At 47.4% G+C, this 21,168-nt stretch overlaps 1 protein-coding gene across 1 annotated transcript; it reads left to right on the top strand.

Annotated features, from left to right (window-relative positions):
- The first annotated feature begins 19,659 nt into the window (after positions 1-19,659).
- LOC136523206 (uncharacterized) lies at positions 19,660-20,564 on the top strand. Its single transcript, XM_066516970.1, has 4 exons — positions 19,660-19,771; positions 19,843-19,947; positions 20,019-20,159; positions 20,557-20,564. Exons 1-4 carry the CDS (start codon positions 19,660-19,662, stop codon positions 20,562-20,564), a joined length of 366 nt encoding a protein of 121 aa, XP_066373067.1.
- The last annotated feature ends 604 nt before the right edge of the window (positions 20,565-21,168 follow it).

The raw sequence follows: 21,168 nt of genomic DNA, 5'->3' as shown, positions 1-21,168 counted from the left end.
ACATTCATATTGCATTACTCCCTCCCTTATAATTGCTTATCCCAAGTATAAAGCGCAATCTCTCAGCAAAAAGTTGAGGAGATTCGCGGTATTGCAAATTATCGTCTGCATCAGTGGGGTCAAACCTCACTATTGAGAGAGATGAGGCTGCACAAGAATTGGATCGTGTGACCCATCACAGAGATGCTTCTTTAGAGTTAGAAGAAGAGGAATACCCAGAAGAAGTCCAAGGTGTCTCCGATGTGGACAGTGATCACTTTGACGAGTAGTTCGTTACCAAGTCTCACTAGTTAAGCTTTTGCAGTCATACTTGTAATGTACTTTAATTCGCTCCCTTCGGGATGCGTAACGTTATGGTGAAGTTTAAAACTTGCCATGTTGGAATGCACTGCGTATGGCGCTAGTAATCTACTTGATGATGTGGTGATTGGAGAATGAATTATTGCCTCTGTTTATTGTATGAAGTTTTCATTCTTGTCAGTAAATACAGTTTGGCACGGTTATATTGTTCCTCTCCAATGTGCTGACATCATCAATAATTACTGGTTGCGCATTGTGCAGATGCCTCGTACTCGTTCCACCGGTGCGAGTGATGATGATGATCTTCCGCCACCACCACCCACACCAACGGAACTAATAGCAATGCTTGCGGAAGGACAGCGCACTATGGCCGAGGCCCTCCGTACGATTACGAATCATGATGGCCGTGGTCCACGCCAAGGACCGGATCCAAATCAATACAGTGATTTCAAGAATTTCCTTGACACGAAACCCCCAATCTTCAAGGAGGCTGAGGAGCCTCTACAAGCTGATGAGTGGTTGAATACTCTCGAGCAGAAGTTCCGTCTGCTCCGCTTGACTGAGGTGCTAAAAACTGAGTACGCATCGCACCAACTTCATGGGCCTGCTGGCATCTGGTGGAGTCATCATCGGTCCACTATGCCTGCTAATGCCCAAATCACTTGGGATCAGTTCAAGTCTGCTTTCAGGGGAAATTACATTCCTCCTGGTCTTATGGCGATCAAACATACAGAGTTCATGAAGCTGACTCAGGGAAACAAGAGCCTGAGCGAATACCTGCAAGCTTTCAACAACCTTGCAAGGTACGCCACCGAGTTTGTGGACACCGAGGCTAAGAAGATTGCTAGCTTCAAGCGGGGACTTAGCCCCAAACTAATGAAGACCATGGGAAATTGCAAGTGCGCTCATTTTAATGAGTTTGTAAGTGATGCTTTATCGCAAGAGAACAACAATGCTGTATATGCGGCTTCGAAAAGTCGTAAGAGGGCCTATGAGGCAGGTGCCTCACAATCTAAGGCTCCCGTCGCACAAAGGACTCCATTCCATCCTCCAGCGTCAGCCGCCAAGTTTCGCCCACCGCAGAAGAAGAATCCCACCAAGACTGGGTTTCGCAAGGCATTTACAGTTGCTCTTCCCAAGGGCACTACCAGTCAGGGCAGTTCCAGGGCTCCACCAAGCAACATGCCGTGCTAGAACTGCAACAAGACAGGCCACTGGGCAAGGGAATGCCCTTACCCTAAGAAGAATAATTACCAGGGTGGCCGTCAGGGACAAGTGAACCACACTAATATTACTGAGATTCCTTCAGGAGAGGTAGTGACTGCCGGTAAGTTTCTGATTGACCAACACCCCGCAGTTGTACTATTTGATTCAGGTGCTTCGCATTCCTTCATTAGTCCATCATTTGCATCCAAGTTTATGCAGAAAACATATACTGTTGAGGGTGAGGGTTATTGTATAAGGGCTGCCAGTGGTATTATCCCAACCAAGCTGGTAGTTGGGGATGTACAAATTGTGATAGAGGGGCGAAGTTATCAGGTTGATCTGGTAATTTTACCAGGGCTAGGTATCGATGTGATATTGGGAATGAACTGGATGAGCCGTCATGGAGTGCTTATCGATACATCAACTAGGGTAGTTATGCTCAGAGATCCTAGCAATCAGGAGGGTTTTCTAGTACAGTTACCCAGGGACATCAATCTTTCTTGCACGACCAATGCGGTGCAAGCAAAGTCTCTGGCAGATATCCCTGTCGTGTGTGACTTTCCAGATGTTTTCCCCGATGATTTGCCTAGATTGCCCTCGGATCGAGAAGTAGAATTCAAGATAGAGTTGCTTCCTGGTACAGCTCCCATCTCTAGAAGGCCATATAGAATGCCTCCCAATGAACTAGCTGAACTTAAGACCCAGTTGAATGAACTGCTAAAGAAAGGCCTTATCCACCCTAGTTCATCTCCGTGGGGGTGCCCAGCCATCTTTGTGAAGAAGAAGGATCAATCTCTATGCATGTGTGTAGATTATAGACCCTTGAATGCAGTTACAATCAAGAATAAGTACCCTCTGCCACGCATAGATATCTTATTTGATCAGTTGTCTAAGGCAAAAGTCTTTTCCAAGATTGATTTGAGATCTGGGTATCATCAAATCAAAATTCGGCCTGAGGATGTCCCAAAAACCACATTCTCTACAAGATATGGTCTATATGAGTACCTGGTTATGTCTTTTGGATTGACCAATGCCCCCGCACATTTTATGTATCTGATGAATTCAGTGTTTATGCCTGAGTTGGACAAATTTGTGGTGGTATTTATAGATGATATCCTGGTCTATTCTGAGAATGAAGAAGATCATGTTGAACATTTGCGGGTGGTTCTTACTAGATTGCGAGAACACCAGCTGTATGCAAAGTTCAGCAAATGCGAATTTTGGCTTCGTGAGGTACCTTTTCTTGGACACGTGTTGTCCGATAGTGGAATTATGGTTGATCCCACCAAGGTGCAAGAAGTATTGAACTGGAAGGCTCCCATCTCGGTGCATGAGGTTCAGAGTTTTCTGGGGTTGGCTGGCTATTATCGTCGCTTCATCCCGGATTTCTCTAAAATAGCCAAGCCTATGACTCGATTGCTGCAAAAAGACATGAAGTTTGTCTGGACTCCTGAGTGTGATGCGGCTTTCCATACCCTGCGAACTCTTCTAACATCGGCTCTGGTTTTGGCGCAACCGGATATCGAGAAACCTTTTGATGTGTTCTGTGATGCATCAGGTATTGGGTTAGGAGGTGTTCTTATGCAAGAGGGTAGAGTCATCGCTTATACCTCTCACCAACTTCGGAAGCATGAAGTGAATTATCCAACGCATGACTTGGAACTCGCTGCAGTTGTTCATGCTTTGAAGGCCTGGAGACATTATCTACTTGGCAATGTGTGCAACATCTACACTGATCATAAAAGTCTCAAGTACATCTTCACTCAACCAGAGTTAAATATGTGTCAGAGAAGATGGCTCGAGTTGATCAAGGATTATAACCTTCAAGTGCACTATCACCCTGGCAAGGCAAATGTCGTCGCGGATGCCTTAAGCAAAAAGTCTCATTGCCACTCATTGATTGAGAGTGATGTCCATTTGTCAAAGCTCCTTCATCCTGCAGTCCTACACCACCTCACTATCAGTTGTACTCTACAGGATCAAATTATCGAGCTACAGAAGACAGATGCAGGTGTGTTTCACATCAAGCGCAAGATGAAAGAGCAAGAAACCAAACATTTTTGAGTAGATGAGGAAGGCGTGTTATGGTTCAAGGATAGGTTGGTAGTTCCGAAGGATAGAGAGCTTAGAAACCAAATCATATCCGAAGCTCATTCCTCTAAACTATCTATTCATCCTGGTAGTAGTAAAATGTATCATGATTTAAAGCCTCAATTTTGGTGGACCAAAATGAAGAAAGAGATAGCCGCTTATGTGGCTAGGTGTGACACTTGTTGTCGGGTCAAGGCGGTACACATGAAAGCTGGATTACTTCAGCCACTCTCTATTCTAGGTTGGAAATGAGAAGAGATAAGTATGGATTTTATAGTTGGACTCCCTACCACTCAGAGGAATTTTAACTCAATTTGGGTAATTGTGGACCGACTGACCAAGTCAGCACACTTCATTCCGGTCCTCATAGACTTTCGTCCAACCGACTATGCGGAGTTGTACTTCGACCAGATAGTCCGACTTCATGGGATCCCTCATACTATTGTCTCAGATAGAGGACCACAGTTCACTGCTCGCTTTTGGGAGCACTTACACGGATTATTAGGGACTAAGCTCGTAAGAAGTTCTACCTATCATCCGCAAACCAATGGACAAACTGAATGGGTGAATCAAATCTTAGAAGATATGTTGAGAGCTTGTGTCATCTCGGCTAAGGGCTCATGGGAAAAATGGTTACCCCTAGCTGAATTCTCGTACAATAATAGTTATCAAGAGAGCATAAAGATGGCACCATTTGAAGCTTTGTATGGCCGGAAGTGTAGAACCCCGTTGAACTGGGTAGAAGCCGGTGAAAGGAGATATTATGGAATTAATTTCATTCAAGAAGCCAAAGAACAAGTCCGTACTATCCAAACCCACATGGCCGCAGCTCAAGCTAGGCAGAAAAGTTATGCTGATCGACGTAGAAAACCTATTGAATTTGAGGTTGGAGACTTCGTTTATCTGAAAGTCTCACCTATGAAAAGTGTCCAATGCTTTGGTGTGAAGCGAAAGCTTGCGCCGAGATACGTTGGTCCGTTTGAAATCATTGGACAAAGTGGTAAAGTGGCGTACAAGATTCAATTACCTCCTGAGATGAGTGCTATCTTCAATGTCTTTCATGTATCCCAATTGAAGAAATGTCTTCGCGTCCCTGAAGAGAGAGTTCCATTGGGGGATATCGAGTTAAAATCTTATTTGACCTTTGAAGAAAAGCCGGTTCGAGTGATCGACACTCGTGAGCGAGTGACTCAGAGTCAGGTAGTCAAGTTCTATAAAGTCATGTGGAGCAATTAGGGTAGTGAACGCGATGCAACGTGGGAAAGGGAAGACTATTTGAGGGATGGTTATAAGGAATTCTATCAACAATGGTATGCTTTTCAAATCTCAGGATGAGATTTTTATAAGGGGGGAGGGCTGTAACACCCCTGGTGTTTAGCTTCCACATTTGCACTGCATTTCATGAACATGAGCATCATGCATCCCTTCGTGAACTTATATCACATGAAACATGATTTTGAAACATTGCAACATGTTGTATATTTCATGTGTGTTGTCTCTTTTATGAAATGTAAAGTGTGCAACACTTGAGTGCAACATGTGCCACTCACTTAGTGAAACAAGATTAGTTAATACTATGCAACAAGATCATGAAACATGTGAAATATGACTATGAAACATTTGCAACATTTCTTGTGTTTTTCATTGTTTCAGTACATACCTTGATTGATTCTTGTGTGACCAATGCATGGTGTGGCTAGAAATGCTTGTAAGTAACTTAGTTAAACATAGAATGTCTTTTGGAACATTGTTCATGTTGGTCACTTTGACTAATTAGGTTTCCAAGTCATGGTTTGACCAAATTTGACCCCTGAACCCTTTTGTTTGACTGTTTAAAAAGTGTGGCTTAGGATGTTTGCATGTCTGAGAAACCTAAAGCAAAGATGTAGAGAATTATGTAAGGAACAAAAGTTATTTTATGGCCATCTCATGAAAATGTGCACAACATGCTCAAAAATGGCCCACAAGTCAGTTTTGAGGGCTATTTGGAAACTCAGAAAATTTCTAAGTCAAAAACCAGTTTTCAGTTTCTTTGGCCCGACTTTGGGGATGATTTTACTCCTGATTCTTTGGGAATTAGGTCTTGGTCTTTTTATAGAAATTGTAGGCTATATGTAGGGCTACAACTTTCATGTATGTGGTTTTCACTGATTCTCCACGGTTTGGGATATCAAGCACTGTAAAGTGACGCTGTCAGGCTGATCGTTTTCACTGAATCGATGCTACAGTAGTCTGACCGGTTACAGAACCTCACCGCTGCGTGGCGCCGTGCATCGCCGACGGCCTGACCGGCCAGGCCACGTCGGGCCTGAGCTCGGCATTTGAAACCACAGCACGCCACCAAGAGCCCCCCCTGTGCCTCATTCATTTCCTTGCTTCCTTGCCTCTCCTCCGCAGCCGAAGCAGCGGAACCACCGCTCCTCCATTGCCGCCGAGAGCTTTGGCAAGCTCCTGCGCACTCACCACCACGAAAACACGCACTACACCTTCACCGAAGCTCCGCCGAGATCTCCTCTTGCTCGTCATCATCTCCGAGCGGTCAATCGACCTCAGGTGAGGCCGCTGTCGGTGTTCCCGCGCCGTCGCACCCTCGCCGGAGCTGAGGCCGCCGTGGTCGGGGTAGCTAGGAACCCTCCCTGCCTCTTCTCTTTGCTGAGATAGCACGGTGGCGACTTCCTGTTGCTCGTGCCATGCTCGGTTGAGCCAGCCGTGGCTTGCCGTCGCCGGCAGCTCACGCCGGAGCTTTGCCGTGCCGCCATCACCGGCGACAAGCTCCCTCCGCTAGGTCATAGCTCTAGCTTGTAGCACCAATCGAACCACCTCAGCACGGAGATCACGTTGGTACACTTGATTTCGCCGGAGGAGCCACCACCGGTGAGCCTCGCGCGTGTGCCGCGCCATCGCGTGCGCCTCCTCTGTCTCGTCTCGCTGACCGGTGGGTTCGGCTGACAGCCGGGTCCCACTCGTCAATGACTGTGTGTTTCTAAGGATAGCTCAAAAATGCAGTTTTGAATGCTGATTTGATATTTTTGTATCTCCTGTTTTGTAGATCCAAATTGGATGGTTCCAATTTTGTTAGGCTCACATTTAGGTCTAGTATTTAAGAAAAATATATCTTGAACACATTATATAGAAATTTTGGATGAATTAAATAGGAACTTGAAAAGTGTTTTTGAATGAATGCAAACTTGTTTAAATCATATCTTGAGTTTCTGTGATCCAAAAATTATGAAATTTGAGATTCATAGCATGTGTAGTTTTTGAGTTATAGATTTTCCTTTTATCATTGGTAGATACTTGTGTGAATTTTTGTAAATTATCTATGGATCCTATGGTCATGAAACTTGGTAGGTAGTATCTTGGTACCTTAAAGATGCTAGGAAAAATATGAAATCTATTGCTTGACACTTTTCACTAAGGTTTCCTAATTATGCCATTTTAAGCCATTCTGCCTTACCATTTTTGTGTAGGTTGTTATACTTACTAAAATGGTGTGAAATTTTTATGGTAGTCTACTTAGGGCATGTAGGGTCTACTGTAATTTTTATAGATTTAATGGTGTAGCTTTCATATATGTTTACTATTTCCTATAATTAATTAAATAAATTAAGAAAGGTATTAGAGGAAATGTTTTGGGAATGAACACCCTACTTTCTGGTGTTCTTGTGATATGTGTGACATGTGAGTAGATTTAGTGTTGTCCAATTATATGTTTACCTCATGAGTTACTAAGTATTTCGTTTGCATTATGTCCCTCTGGACAGATCTAGGGACTTTAGAAAGCTCCCCATGATATTTTAGTTTTCTGTGATTGTAATGAATACAAGAGTTGTAGATAATCTATGTATCGAGCTCCTGTCAAAATTTGAGGGCATTTGGCCCAGTAGTTTAGAAACTACAGCTGTTTAAAGTTAGGTTCCAGTCTTTGCTTATTCTCTGCCTTGTGAGGACAGAGTTCTGTTGATTTATGAATTCGAACTGGTAAAGGTTTGAATCATGCTTCGAGGTCTGAAAATGAATTGCATACAATTTCATAAGCTTTCCAGATTGTCTTGTTGCATGTCATTTGGAATTATAAATCTCCAGTTATGGCTAGTTTACTGCACCACTACATAGTCTCCATTTGGTTGTAATACAAATGCTTGAGTGTATGCTTGTGCAATGTTCTCATTGATTGTTTAGGGGTTAGCCTAACTTGAGAATATGCTTAGGTGCAGGTGCTAGGTCATTAACGGAAGATGAGCAATTATACCTTAGGTTGTATAAACGTGAAAGTGATTTGAATAGGGCTTAAGTTGGAATATGCAAACTACAGCGAACATGTGCATTCCCCGAGCATCCCCGACATTCGTTCATGTGCATCCATGATATTTATCTTGCGCATTCATGCAATAGGTGTGCCGGAGGGAGTGACGTTGCTGGAGTTCGAGGGAGCCAACCAGGAGGAGGAACCCGAGGTGCAGGAAGCCGATGAAGCAGTCGCCGCGGAGGAATTGCCCGAGTGCCCTGACCACCAGCCTTCCTCGTTCCTGAAAGGCAAGCCCCGGAGCATATTAAGCCTCCCATGTTTTACAAATACATTGAGTATCTTTTATTGTTGATGATGCATTAAGTATAGGAATTGGTTGGAACCAATTGCTGCATTATATATCCTTCCTTGTCCAGATATCGCACTGGAATCCTATTTAAGTTCAGGAACAGGTTAAATGCTTAGCCATGCTTAGTGCGGTAGAAGTCAGGTGATTTCCTGTCACCTGCGAGCTTTAGGATGAGGTGGATCACGGTTGGCTATATTTGCTATCGTGGAAAAGAACCATGTGAATAATGAATTAAGACCGGGCGGGGTCTTGTGTAGGTTTGAACATAGTGACTCCGTCTGAGTCATTTAAGGACCGATACGTTGTACGTCCTCATGTCATGTTGAACGCAGCCTAACACTTAGCTGGCCGGATAAGTCGTTCCGACCGCGAAGCCTAGTAGCTCGACTCAGGCTGGGGACACGAGCAGTGGTGACATTCTAGAGGTAGTAAGGATGTGCGGAGAGCCATTGGCATAAGTCCAAGGCGGGTTAGAGTCCCGAACAACCTTGGCAGAGTGGTTCTCTAAGAATGTCGATCTGTTCGGACTCGTGACTCCTGAATCGTACCAAAGGTGACTTGTTGTGACCCTGACGGGGGAAGCAGGGTTTGTGTTTAGGAATACCCCTCCAGCTAGATAGGAATCGATTCGAATCGCCGTCTCTCCCGGATAGTGAGAACTTGACTGAGCAGCGGCAACGTAGATTCAATTAATTTAACGATATGGTTAAATGGATGATGATAAGGTTGCCACAATGAATACCTGATATGGTTATTAATGTTTGCACCCTAATAAAATGATTGCTTAGTACAGGTGCTAATATAGATGACAGGTTAATGGCTAAAAAGTCACTGCTAGTTCAGGTTAAGAGTTGATCATTATTACTTATACTTTTCTGCAAAAAGAAAGTGTCAGCCAGCTCCACTACATTAAGCTATGCATAATCCTTGGTGTCATTTGTTTGGTTTTCGACGGGTAAGTCTAGCTGGGTACATTCCCATACTCCGGGTTTATTCCCTCTTGTTGCAGATGACCTTCTATATCAGGGATTCTGCAAGTATTGTCTCCACCCAGCGTGTGATGAAGACTAGATCATGGGCATGATCTCTTTTCTCTTATCTGAATGCTTTTGCGGTCTGTGATCAGTAAACTAGTATGTGTATTTGAACTCGGTGTGTGAGTTAAACTATTTGCTTCCGCATGTTTACAAGACTTGTTTTGTAATAACAATGACTCTGTGATGATGTAACCTATTTGCGAACGTATGCGAAATGTTGTAACGTATGATATGTTATGTTGAATTACTGTGATCTTGGTTGTATGCAAGTTGGTTTGAAATCCTTTGAGATTTCGGTTGACTACCAGGTTTATATGGGCTCAAGTTCGAGAATTTGATTGTTTCGGCGATTGTTTTTGTACTTGTGCTCTTATAAATTGGTTGGTTCTGTGACACAGGCTCTTGATGTTGGAAGAGAAACCAGTCGGCACCTTGATACCCCTAAGCAACTTAAGAAAAGCCATCCTCTCGTCTTGCGTTAGGTTGCAGGCCGCACTCGGGATATCGACTTTACCGTTCTGAGGCGGTCCCGGGTGAAGGTCCGGCCTGATGCCCAGATTGACAAGATCCGTTCGTGACTTGATACCATCCTTTGTCTTACCCTTGATGTCTAGTAGGACACCGATCGTGCTTTCGAAGACATTTTTCTCCAGGTGCATGTAGTCGATGGCATGGGGTGTATTTAGTGTTTTCCAATACGATAGGTACTTGAAGAAAATTGACTTCTTCTTGAAAGGAATGGCGGTGGGGACTTCCTCCGTCTGGTCCCGCTTTCTCTTCCTTGTCTGCTTGGGCCCCTCATTAGGCAGCTTCTTCTTCTTTCCAAACTCCACCTGATCCATGTCCTTGACCATCTCATACACCTTTGTCCCCCAACTAGTCTGCGTTGGTTGATCACGCTGCGGCTCGTCCTGATTGTCAAAGTATTTGTTCATAATACTTCTTCTATACCTATGATTTTTGGCGAGGAACCATCTGTGCCTTGTGTACACCATCTTATTGGATCCCTTAAGGTAAGTGTAGCAGGTCCCGTCTATGCAAATTACATAGCCGGTCTTCCCTTTGATCTGCCCCGACAGTGAGAAGAGACCGGGGTAATCGGTGGTGGTGACAAAGATGATTGCTTTTAGTGTGAACTTCTCCTTGCGGGATGCATCCACCATCTGGACCACAACATCAAATAGTATCTTCATTTCCTCCATGAACGGCTATAGGAACACATCTATATCGTTGTCGGGCTGCTTCGGTCCGGAGATAAGCATGGTCAGCATAAGGTACCTACGCTTCTGACATAGATGGGGAGGTAGGTTGTACATGGTGAGCACGATGGGCCAAGTGCTGTGCAAGCTGGTAAGCTCACCGAACGGGTTCATCCCATCGGTACTCAGCGCGAACCTAACATGCCTGGGCTCCTTGCCAAACTTTGGGTAGGCCTCGTCGAAATCCTTCCACTGCTTGCCATCGGATGGGTGCCATAGCTTGCCATCATCTTTCAGGCGGTCAGCTGATGCATGCCAGGACATGAGCTTGGCATCGTCCGGGTTCCCGAATATTGCACGCAGGCGATCAGTCACAGACAGGTACCACACCGATAGTGCTGGACTTTTCCTATGCGTGTAACCCTCTTCTTCATCGTCCTACTGAGCCGAGATCTGTTTTGCCACACTGCTCTTCTTTGCCCCCTTCTTGTTCTTCTTCCGACCACCCCACAAGCCTCCCTTGTCTTCTGCATCCACGCGACAACCAGCATTTTTCTTGTACCGACTAAAGCCGCAGTGCGGACAACTCGTCAAATTCTCATACTCATTGCCCTGATATAGGATGCAGTGGTTAGGGCATGCATCAAACTTTCTAAGCTTCATCGCCACTGGCCGGATCAGCTTCTTGGCCCGATAAGTATTGGCCGGCACCTTGTTAGCCGTTGGGTATGTGGTGGCAAGGTAGCTTAACAACTCATTGAAGCTAGTGTCAGACCAACCATGACGAGCCTTCGACATCAACATATGGAGGTTAAAATGGAGCGCCGTGCACTCCTTCGGACAATCGCCGCCGTCCTTATAGAGAGGATCAACTGCCGCCTGCTTCAACTCTCTGAAATTCTCCAACCACTTTGGGCAACCCAACACAACGTCGTCTTCATCGAAGTGTTTGACTAGATCTTCAACAAGCTGCACATCCTCGGGTTGGCTCACAGTATCCTGACCATCCCCACCGTTGCCGGCTTCGTCGGCCATGTCTTGCATTAGATCATCCACCGTGATGTAATCATGACAACTGTTGTCACTGTTGGCTGGCGCAGCTGCTGCTGAAGATGATGAGGAGCCGGGTGCTCCTAAAGGAACTTTATTCACCGGTGGTGCTGTCGTCGTCGGCGTCGAAGAGCTCACTCTAGATGCACCGCCACTCGCACCAACTCTTTCACCGTGAAATGTCCAGACTGTGTAGCCCTCGACGAAACCATACATGATCAAATGAGTTTGCACCTCGCTGTCTCGGTGGGCTTTCAGGTTCTTGCAACGAGAACATGGACATATGGTTGTCATCCGCTTCAGTCTCTCACGGTGAGCTTTATCAGCAGCAATAAACTTCCTTAATTCAAAGAGGTACCGCGGATCATTAACTCTATCGATCCGGTACATCCATTCCAACCTATCCATCATACTCGCGAACATTATCCATCACAATCAACATTAAATAAAGAAGAATTAGGAGAAATTGATGATTTTTACGTCCAAAATCATGAAAAAAGAGAGGAAATGACGATGTGAAAGATGAAGCATGCATCTATGATGAATCTAAAGTTAAAGAAATACATGACATCATTTTTTCCATTAAAATTGATCTAGATCTAGATCTAGATCTAGAGAGAACTCTAGGTGATGGAAATAGAGAGATAGGATGGAAGGAGAGAGGGAGAGCCTTTATGAACCTCTTATGATGTCCTCCTCCCTCAAATCCAAGCCCTTCAACTCAAATCAAAAGTTTCCTCAAATTTTAGGGCAAAGCCTCCCCCCATGAGTTCGAGAGAGGAAGACCCGTGGAGAAGATGAAGGGGTGGTGCTGTGTATTTGTACAGGCTTTACCGCGGTGGGCAAGATAAAGCGCCCGCCTCGGTAAATCAACTCTTTACCATGGCGGTCAGTTTAAAGAGCCCGCCATGGTAAATCGTATTAACCGCGGTGGGCGATTCGTACCGCCCGCCGCGGTAAATAACGATTTCCTGCAGCGGGCAAGTAAGGTGGCCCGCCGCGGTAAACCATTTTCCCGCAGCGGGCGCCTCGGTGGCCGGCCTAGCTGGCCGGCCACCGGTTAACCATGGCGAGCAAAAGAGGTGCCCGCCATGGAGCCCATTTTGGTCACGCTACGCAAATTGATTCCTGTAGTAGTGCAAGAGGAAAATGGAGGACCAAACAGAAGCCTAACTCGGGAACCAGCAAGACAGACACCACCACAAGACTAGTGAAAACTTTCAGGACTAGTTGACACCAATTGATGTTGCCGAATTGTCTTGGTTGTAGGATTTTTTGTATAGCAGTGCCACTTGTCTTGGTTGTAGGATTTTTTGTTGGAAAGTTCTTCTATTTCTTTCTTTCCAAATATTCCACCAGAAATAGATCATGATGCCGTCAAAGTTCCTCCTCTGTGTTTTCTCAAACTTCATCCGGCATTTGCGCCAAAATTTGTGAAGTGACCTCAAGGCGCCTATTGTGTTCAGAAACGACATTCCAAACCATTGTTTTAATAATTCCCAAACTTCTTTTGTGAATGGGCAGTCCTTGCATAGATGTGTTGGGGTTTCGTGCTCAATGCCACATAATTTGCAAATCGGATCATGTTGCCAGTTGCGTTTGCTTAGGTTGTTGGCTGTCAGGATCTTCTTATGAAGCAGTGTCTAGGTGAAAAAACGACACTTAGGTTCAGCTTTCGCCTTCCAAATCGGCATGATTCTCATCTTACTGAAGGTGCCGTCAAACTGAATACGGTAGGCACTCTTTGTAGTATATTCTCCATCTGCAGTCCACCGCCAGCGTATTGAGTCCTCCCTAGAATTATCTAATCTGATTCCCCTGATGACTTCCCAAAGAGCGACAAATTCAGTTAACTCTTGTCGGGAGGTTATAGGTGAAACATGATCAACCCATTTGTTTCGTTCGATGGCTTTGTTGACCCTGATGTTTCTTCTTTTGGTCTTCTTAAAGAGAGTTGGAGCAATATTCTTCGGAGCTGTTCCTTCTAACCAAGAGGACTGCAAAAAACTAGTAGTTTTTCCATTACCCACCGTTACCAGGGTTGAGGCGTTGAAAAGGTCCCGATCCTCCTTATCACAAGGTACATCTAGGTTTGCCCAAGCTCTGTCCTTCTCTTTCCACTGGTACTACCACATCCATCTAAATCTTAAAGCACAGGCAAAACGATCGAGATTAGGGACACCAAGCCCTCCTTTTTCTTTGGGTCGACAAGTTGTTGGGCAGTTTATTAAAGAGTGTCCACCATAAACTTTGTCCGGCGTCTCTCCTCGTCATAAAAAACTCCTCCGTAGACGGTCAATCCTTTTGATGAGCCATTTCTGCGCCGGGAAGACAGTTAAGTGGTATATCAGCTGAGAAGACAGCACTGTTTTTACTAAAGTTTCCCTGCCTACGGTGGACAGAAGTTTCCCTTTCCATCTTGGCAGCCAATCTCCAATTTTGTCAATCATGGGTTGTACCTCAACCTTGCGCAGCTTGCAAGTGTGCAAAGGGAGACCAAGGAATTTCTCGAGAAATTTACAAACTTTGCCTGGAAAATTCTGGATAAGTTGATTTACCACATGCAATTCCAATCTTATAGGGAAAATTTCCATTTTTGACATGTTGACTTTAAGTCCTGAACATTTCCCGAAGAACATTAGCAGTCGGTGAAGACGGTCGAGCTCTGAAGCAACCGGTGCGGCAAAGACTGCTGTGTCATGCGCATAGGGAAAGCATCTGAGACTTGCTGCTTTAGGTAGGACCGGTTGCATAATTCCTTTTTGAGCAGCCTTCTCGATTAGTCGATGTAGTGGATCAATGGAGAGAATGAATAGGAGCGGTGAAAGGGGGTCCCCTTGTCTTAACCCCCTATCATGTTTAAAACTTTCGGCCGCTGCTGGAAGCTCGACAAAGAAGCCTTTGCCCTCAGCAAAGGCTTTGCCGAGAGTTGCTCTCGGCAAAGGCCGGTCGACACAGTACCTCATGGCAAAGGCTACTTTGCCGAGAGCCGCATCTCGGGCTCTCGGCAAAGGATTTGACGAGGGTTAGCCGGCCGTCGGCAAAAAATTTCGCCGTGACGGCGAGAGGTCACGGTAAAGTTGGTCTTTGCCGAGAGCCTTAGCAAGCTCTTGGCAAAGAATTTCTAAATTTTTTTCCAAAAAACTTTGCCGAGCGTCTGTCAAAAGAGCTCTCGGCAAAGAATATTGACAATTTTTTTAGACATTTTTTTGCTGAGAGCTATGGCTCAGCTCTCGGCAAAGGCTTCCTCTTTGCCGAGCGCTATGGTCATGCGCTCGGCAAAGCTGGGATTCTGTGTGTTCTAGAATTCCTAGCTTTGCCGAGGGCATGACCATAGTCCTCGGCAAAGCCACAGCCAGTTTTAATTTTTTTTTGTTTTTTGCATTTCCAGTCAACAAATAAACATATATATGACATCCACATCACAATAAGCACATCCAAATATCAATAACCACATCCACATCACATAATTCACATCCACATCACATAGAAGTCTCGAAGTTCGAAGTCACAAACAAATCTCGACACATAGACAACCACAAGTGTAAAGTTCGACAAGCAACATAAACAAGAGGCATAGGAGGCGCCAAACTGGTCACGGCGACGGTCTGGGCTGAGAAGGCACCACGTGTGATCCTGGGGAGTTGACGAGGAGAAGGTTAGGGTCGTTCGACGCCGCCGACTGACGCTACACAAACAAAGAAGATGCAGAACGTGTTAGACAACATAAATAGATAACCAAGCACTACATGTACCCCAACCCTGGCCCCACCCTTGCCTTGTGCTCGAGCACCAACCTCGCGCCACCCTCATGCCGGCCATGGTGGCCTTGGGCCTGCCTGTGCCTGCCTCGCGCATGGCCACGGTGAGCCCCTCCCCAGGCCTGCCGCCTAGGTCTGGGCCCTCCCTCACTCTGTCGCGTGCTAGAGGAAGAATGAGATGTTTTTTATTTTATCCCCTATTTATGTTTCAAAAATTACAAATGAGTCGATCTTAGAGTTGGAGCTCTACCAAACGGTTTTGTGGGAGCTCAATGATGAATCAAGATTTTAAGGGTTCCCCACAAGGCTGACTACCCGCCATAGGCTTGGGCTGGCTCACGGTCTGCTTGAAGACACGAGACAAGGTGGTGTTGTCGACAGAATATCATCGGCAGTCCTCCGAGGGGTATCCCACGAAGGTAGATTGATCGGCAGATAGGTGTGTAATCAAGAAAAAGACAGCAATAGAGACACACGAGTTAGACAGGTTCAGGCCGTCAGTATGACGTAATACCCTACTCCTGTGGTCTGTTGGATTGTATTGGCTATCGTATGATATTGCGTGAGTTTGGAGGGGGTCCCTACTTGCCTTATATAGTCTAGGGGGCAGGGTTACAAGTCGGTTAGATCTGAGAGATAACCGGAAAGTAATAATAGATTACAGGAATCATGGGGTCATAAGTATCCTAACAGATCTCATAGTATCTTCTGGATATCTTCTCGGTGTCCTACAGGAAGTGCCGAGCAGAGTCATGCCTCGCAAGGCTGTCTTGTGGGCTAGGCCACCCCTAGGGGCGCAGCCCATGTGGTCTGCCATTAGTATCTAGGGTCATACCCCCCACAGCAAGTCCCCGAGCACCTTGTACCTATTGTGAAACGCCGTCTTGAGCTTGTCCGAACAGGTGCAAACAAAAGCCGAGCAGTCAAACTCATGGTCCAACCACCGTGATGAGTTGCCTAGCAGTTGTGAGCAGTCACCGAGCAGTGTGAACCATCGCCGAGCAGCGTGGACCATCACCGAGCAGCGTGACCCAAGCATGGCTTGCCATTAGGGTGTAAGGAGCTCAAGTTCAGAATCGAAAATTTCTTCACGGTTGACCAAGTGTGCCCACTTAGAGTCTGACCATGAGAAAAGGAGATAGTCTTCGTTAGCTTCAAGAGGCGCGGAGTCTTCCAGATTAAAGCATACACACTCACCGCAAGGTGAAGTGTGCCCACTTAGTCCCTGAGCCTAACAGTAGATGGCATAGTCATGTGGTGCTAGGGTCCAAAGTAGAAGAATAGTAGAAGACCAGCCGAGCAAGCAGCCAGTCCCCGGGTGTAGCCCTAAAATGACAAAAAAGCACATTCACCGCAAGGTGAAGTGTGCCCACTTAGTCCTCGAGCCTGACAGTAGGTGATGCAGTCACGCAGTGCTAGGGTCAGAAACAACAGACAACAGAAGAAAGTCCCCCGCGTGGGGAGGAACCAAGTCGTAGTGGTGGCGTAGTCCCCGAGCCACAAGCGGAGATATCAGACAAATCCAATCGTGGAGAAAAAATCGGAGTAATGGCTATACAGTAACAGTTACTGAGCCTCAATAAATGATAGAGAAGTCGGCGATTATTCGGCGAGTGATAACCAATGGCGGCGACAAATGAGCGACATGGGCTGCGGTTGCGCGAAAGCCCACGTAACGGCCCATTAAGCCGCATCGGAGAATTCAGAGAGGTGCAAATCACGGGAGCGGTTTCCCAAAAACCCTTGAATGCAAAAAGGTGGGGGGTTGCTTTATAACTGCACCGCCGCACCCTGCGCTCCCACCTTTGCCACTTTCCATTTCATCTTTCTCCTCGGCTCCCATGCTTCCTGATTTGTAGCCCCACGCGCTTCCACTATCGGCCCCAATCCAGATCTGAGAGATGGCACCGAAGAGGGGAGCTATGAATCCAAAGAAGGCGAGCCAAAGAAGAAGAGCACCGGAGCTAGCTGTGAAGAAGAGTGGGTGCCGTCGCGCACGGGGAGGCGGAGCTCAATAGATTGGTGGAGGCGGGCATCCTTCCTGACCGTGCCACCATCGGATGGCAGCTGGCCCTTGGTGAGCCCTTCCCCATGCCCCATACCGATGAAGCTGTAGTATTTGAGGATTATTTCTTACGGGGATTGGGATTTCCTGTTCATCCGTTCTTGAGGGATTTGTTGGAGTTCTAGAGAGCCAGTTTGTGCAATCTCCACCCAAACACCATATTGCACATATCCATCTTCATCTATTTCTATGAGACATATCTTGGAATCCTCCCCCACTTCAACCTATTTTGTCACCGGTTCTGGCTGAAGAAGAGAGGCGGCGGTGGTTCCAAGGTGGTCGGCGGAGTATATCTTCAGCTACGCGATGGGATGGCGGACGAGTACCTTACTATGCCGCTAAACACGTTGCTGAAGGGGTGGAACGCTAGGTGGTTCTACATGAAGCAGAGTCACCCTGCCGTCCGCTGCGACGCCGACCACATCCCAGAGAGCCAGAAGAGCTAGTCAGAGATGCCGAGCAGCGCTGATATGGAGCAAGTGAGGGAGCTTCTTGACATAAAAAGGGCGTGAAGACCAATAGTGGACTGGTGGCAGCGAGCTTCATTGTGTGCCACATCTAGCCCTACAAGGAGAGGGCCCACCTAGCCTTTGAGTTCAAGGGGGAGACCGACGACACCCGGGAGAGGTCGGAGATGCTGTTAAAGGACGATGTGCAAGAATGAGCTGCAGAGCTATTCGCTCTGTTTGCCTCATTTAACTTGACAGGGCAGACAAGGCCCTTTCACTACAAGAATCTGCCTCCTCAGGTAAAAGTCAATTGTTTGTTGCCGGTGCCTTTTATCCTTTATCATTTCTGAGTAATGGACTGATTCACTTATGCGAAGATCTATTCATAGGAGAGAGCGGTGTACTTCTCGGCCATGCCGAGGGGCGATTGGCCGACGATAGTAGATGCTCAGCCACTGACGTAGCCTAAGGAGGGAGACGTCAGCATCTTGTTGGAGAGTCCATCCCTAGTGTTAGAGAAGGTCCGGGGGAGAGGGCAGTGGCAGAGGAGCCAGCCTAGACGAAGAGGAAGATGATGGGTGCCGCTCCCCTCAAGCCGGGCGACATCTTGCTTGGTGGTGACCAGACCGCTTGGACACGGAGTACCGCGATGTCCGAGTGGTCGGATGACGACAAAGTTCTAGTGGCTCCTCCGTCGAGCATGAAGGCGCCTCCGCACAGCACGCACGTGGAGGTATGATCGAAGAGAGGGGAAGAAATCCCCGAGCAGGCAGCGACCGGAGTCCCTGAGCAGCAGGCGATGGGAGTCCCCGAGCAGCAGGTGAGGGAAGACCTGGGGTAGCAGGCGAGGGAAGTCCCCGAGCCACAAGTGAGGGAGAAACTGACGGTGGAGACTGTGATGCCTCCACCCCAGAGCACGGGAGTCAACCCCACGGCCGCGCCTAGCGGCTTGGGTAGGCAGCACCGATTCAAGAAATTGTACCGGCAGACCAAACCATAAGTATCTTTTGCATTGGCGTTATTTTGTTGTCGTATCCTTTTCTTTTTCGGTGACTGATGAGCGGATCTGATGTAGTGCAAGGCGTGCGGAGGATCTGACCCCAACCGTCCAAACTAACAAGCAGCTGGGTTGGTTCCGGGGCGAAGGCAATGCCAGCGGCTTCTGCCTCAGTCCCTGGGTGCTCGGCAGCTAGTGGAGAAGTCGACCACCACTGCTAGTGAACTCGGTGGTGGCGAGAGATTAGCGTCGACGGTGGATGGGTCGGCGATGGTGGCCGAGGCGACAATAGAAACCATCGGGTCTTCTGGAGCAGAAGCTGGAGCCACCGATGTCATGCCGGTGTTTAGAGCGGAGGGGCCTGTAGTGCCAGAGGAGCAAATGACGCTGCCTAAGGCATCAAAAGGCATGGTCGGACACGCTATCCGGCGACCGAGCCCCTAGGTGGTGCCTCTAGCTACGGCGAAGGAGGACAAGGTGGAAGAGATCGAGCGTGCTAAACCTTGACCCCAATCTGTCCGAATCTTCCATAAGCGCGGTGACGAGGTGGTAGTTGTTGAGGAGGAGGACACCACCAAGGAGATGAGGAGACTAAAGTCCACCCTTGTCGGAGTGATGAAACAAATTGAGGTCAGTACTGCATCTAGAGTGCTTATCTTTGAAGTTGGAGATCAGAGTTCATCATTGTCATTGTGCATTTGTAGGGGATAACCTGGACTGCCAAGCAGCGGCACCAGCTAATAAAGAGGATGGGGCCCCTCGCCAAGGAGAACAAAAAACTCAAGGAGGCGATGAACCTCACGGAGAAAAAACATCTAGAGGGCCCGTCACGAGCGACACCTTGCAGAGGCCAACACGTGGGACCTAGAATACCAGAAGGGCGTCCTATCCGAGCAGCCGGCGATCATGTCTGAGCAGCTATGGAGCAAGTCCAAGCAGCTGGCCACTATATTCGAGCAACTGACAGGTGCTTTAGAGCAGTTGGAGCAGCTGCAGAAAGTCTCTGAGCAGAAGGAAGGTATGTCTGATTCGCGAAATTGCTTGGCATTGCTAAAGTATCATTGTTACTGACGACCGTTGTGCTTGTAGAGCAAGAAGCGGAGCTCGGCCAGCTATGCCAAGCCATCGAGCAACTCCGAGAGGAGAAGGCGAAGGAGTCCGGACGAGCAGACAAACTGGCCGGGGAGCTGAAAGGTGAGTACTTGCTGGTCGGAGTTACTGTTGATGTAGTTTCCTTGCTTGATGGAACCTTGTAATGCTTGCAGACTACCGTAAGAGGGTCAAGGCACAGTTTGATGTGCTGGTGCAGGAGGCCAGGACCCAAAGGGACAAGTTCGACGCTGTAGTCGCTAGAGTTAAACCGGTGCTCGACTGCGTCGACCTGGAGGCGGCTCCTCAGCCCGACGGTAGGCCACCGCGTTCGGACACCATCATCTAGAGGTGCAAGGCAGCGTGGGAGAACTTCAAGAGCTTCAACCGCGATGCCATTGCTACTGCCATTACTCATGCCCTTGCGGTGGTTTGGTCCCACTATCTAGCTGTTGACCTTTAGGCGATAGGGGCCGGGTTCGCTAAAGGGTTGAGCGAGGCAGAGGCCTAGCAGCTGGAGGATGAAGTGGAAGACGTGGCGAAGAAACTGGCCGGCCACATTGACCTGTTTGGCGAAATGGACGGCGATGGCGAAGCTCGATGATCTGCTCAGAGAGTATGCTGTAACAACTGAATAGAGTAGTTAAACATGCGCAAGGGCGCTGAAAACACTTATGTATGTGTATAAATGTTATAAATTGCATGTTTATGCAGTTTGGTAGCATTTTGGTGAAAGAATCTTTGTAGTTTGAACCATAACGCAATTATACGTAGTATAAGTAGCGTCTGAGCAGTTGGTTCACTACTTAACCCTATGGCCTCGGCTAGCCCATATTCCATAACGATGAGGGTGGAGCCCATGCACATGTAGGAGGAATAGGCGTGACCAAGGAACCATAGCCGACCACCCAAAACACACAGCGCGGAGCCTGTGGCACGTGTAGGGGGAGATCGGAGACTAGGTCTTCTTCAGAGAGAACAGAGCGAAACATGTGCTGCTCAGCGGTTGGCGAAACAACTTGGAGATAAACGTGATATAAGTGACGTCCGAGCAGTTAGTTCTTCACTGAACTCTTGGCCTTGGCTAGCCCATAGTCCATAACATCGAGCGTAGAGCCTGTGCATGTGTAGGAGGAACAAGCGTGACCAAGGAACCATAGCCGACCACCCATAACGCAGAGCACCGAGCCCGTAGCACGTGTAGGGAGAGATTAGAGACTGGGTCTTTTCCATAGAGAATAGATCAGAACGTGTGCTGCACGGTGGTCGGCGAAACATTTCGGAGATATGGAGAAACGTGGTCGGTGATTTGGAGAAACCTATTCG

Source organism: Miscanthus floridulus, chromosome 18 (assembly GCF_019320115.1).
Source record: "Miscanthus floridulus cultivar M001 chromosome 18, ASM1932011v1, whole genome shotgun sequence".
Classification (NCBI taxonomy): Eukaryota; Viridiplantae; Streptophyta; class Magnoliopsida; order Poales; family Poaceae; genus Miscanthus; species Miscanthus floridulus.
This window is presented reverse-complemented; position numbering and strand designations above follow the sequence as displayed.

Excerpts from the sequence above, each read along its gene's own strand:
- LOC136523206 (XM_066516970.1), top strand. The coding sequence starts at position 19,660 with ATGTCTGAGCAGCTATGGAGCAAGTCCAAGCAGCTGGCCACTATATTC. Across the intron at positions 19,772-19,842 it reads AGTCTCTGAGCAGAAGGAAG|AGCAAGAAGCGGAGCTCGGC; the intron begins GTATGTCTGATT and ends TTGTGCTTGTAG. Across the intron at positions 19,948-20,018 it reads ACTGGCCGGGGAGCTGAAAG|ACTACCGTAAGAGGGTCAAG; the intron begins GTGAGTACTTGC and ends TAATGCTTGCAG.